The following is a 1,744-nucleotide window of genomic DNA, read 5'->3' as shown; positions in this document are numbered from 1 at the left end:
TATAACATTTTATTTATAATAAATCATTCCTATAACTACACTTATAAATACATTTATAATAACATTTATAATAAAAATTATACTTTCTTAAATTTTACATGCATTATTTTTTTGCATATTTTCAATCCATTTTTATTATTTTGTGTGTATTTTTTGGAAAAAATATTTGAATCTATTTTATTTTAGAAGCATTGGCATTTCTATTCATTTTATCGAATAGAAATTCATTTCCATGGAATTCGATATATTTTAATGAATATAAAATATGGATTTGGATGGATTGAAGATTTCCAATCTATTTCAATCTATTCTCGTTTGTTAGGTACATATGTATAACGTACATATGCATACATCATACATACACACATACACAAAAAATTTTCACATTTCTGCCTTATATAGAAAAAAATTACATAAAATTACATTGCGACTTCTAAAAAACAAGTAGTAATGTAATTTTATTTATTGCTAATGTTCATTATCCTTTATACCTAATAAACTAATTATCTATACGAATATCATGTTAATATAACGTTTTTACAATTTAAATCTGTTTATTGTCAATTAAATTGATTTAAAGATATAGATAAAGAACTCAGCAAACGAGAATGGATTGAAATGAATTGAAATGGATTCAGATTTTCAGAAATATTGATTTACGAATGTAAATGAATGCTTTTCAATCCTGAATGCATTTTTATTCATTTATAGGAATTGCATGGCGCATATCTCTATGCCTTTCAATCTAAAAATATTAGCTTTTTCTGTGCACAATGCAGCAAACGAGAATGGATTAAAATGGATTGAATGCTATTTAAAATACGCATTCGGATAGAAAAAAATTTCAATCCATTTTAATCCATTCTTGCTGGGAATCTATTAGTTCTTTATCTTTATCTTTAATTAGTTCTTTATCTTTATCTTTAATAACAAAAGAGCCATCTACAATGGGAATATTGAACAGCCTATAAAAGCAAGTTAGGGCCATACAAATAAATTTAAGCGATAAGACCCGGTTGTATCAATATTACTTTGACTTTTAAGCCCATTCTACAATGGGCAATAGCAGTAGTGAATTAAAGAGTAGACATAGAAATCGACTAATCATAGTTAATTATCCTTATTCGATTATGATTAATTGATTTCTTTCTGATTCTACGCCTACTCCTTAATCCACTACTGCTACTGCCCATTGTAGAATGGACTTAAGCAAGACTTAAAACTCTTCATTTCGTTTTAAAGCGAAAGAGAGACAGAGACAGAGAGAGTTTTAAGCCTTGAAGTAATGTTGGTGCAATCGGACTTGAGCAATAAGGAACAGTAGTCAATTCAATGTATTGAATTGACTACTGTTCACAAGTTAAAAATTACAGAATAGACCTACAAGCTCATTTTTCGTCTTTCCACCATGGCGTAAAACGCTCGTGTAGTGATTTTCTCTGCTGAATGCAGCTTGGTGATGCTAATTGCATTTAACGTCTTTATCAATATAATGAGCACATGGAAGTTAATACAGCGACGGTGTTACGACTTGCTTTCATATAAGTATTCATTGCTTGTGGTACTGGTGGCGTTTACTTGCATATTCATCGGCATAGTACATTTTGGAGAGGTTAGAATAACATTTATTTTCTTTGTGCATGTCGTATAAATACATCCAGATAACAACAGAAGTTTATACTTTAAATCAATTAAATCTTTTAACTGAAATGTTTTATATATATATATATATATAGTATGTATA

The 1,744-nt window shown here is 28.3% G+C and overlaps 1 protein-coding gene across 3 annotated transcripts in view; it reads left to right on the top strand.

Moving 5' to 3' along the window:
* Positions 1-1,302: 1,302 nt before the first annotated feature.
* LOC108693207 (N-acetylglucosamine-1-phosphotransferase subunits alpha/beta) overlaps positions 1,303-1,744 on the top strand; it is a 7,286-nt gene continuing 6,844 nt past the window's right edge. For all 3 annotated transcript variants that reach the window (XM_018202026.1, XM_018202025.1, XM_018202024.1), the window contains exon 1: positions 1,303-1,612. In XM_018202026.1, coding sequence (XP_018057515.1) covers positions 1,460-1,612 — 153 coding nt within the window. In that variant the 5' untranslated portion in view covers positions 1,303-1,459. The remainder of the gene's footprint in view (positions 1,613-1,744) is intronic.

Source organism: Atta colombica, unplaced genomic scaffold (assembly GCF_001594045.1).
Source record: "Atta colombica isolate Treedump-2 unplaced genomic scaffold, Acol1.0 scaffold89, whole genome shotgun sequence".
Classification (NCBI taxonomy): domain Eukaryota; kingdom Metazoa; phylum Arthropoda; class Insecta; order Hymenoptera; family Formicidae; genus Atta; species Atta colombica.
This window is presented reverse-complemented; position numbering and strand designations above follow the sequence as displayed.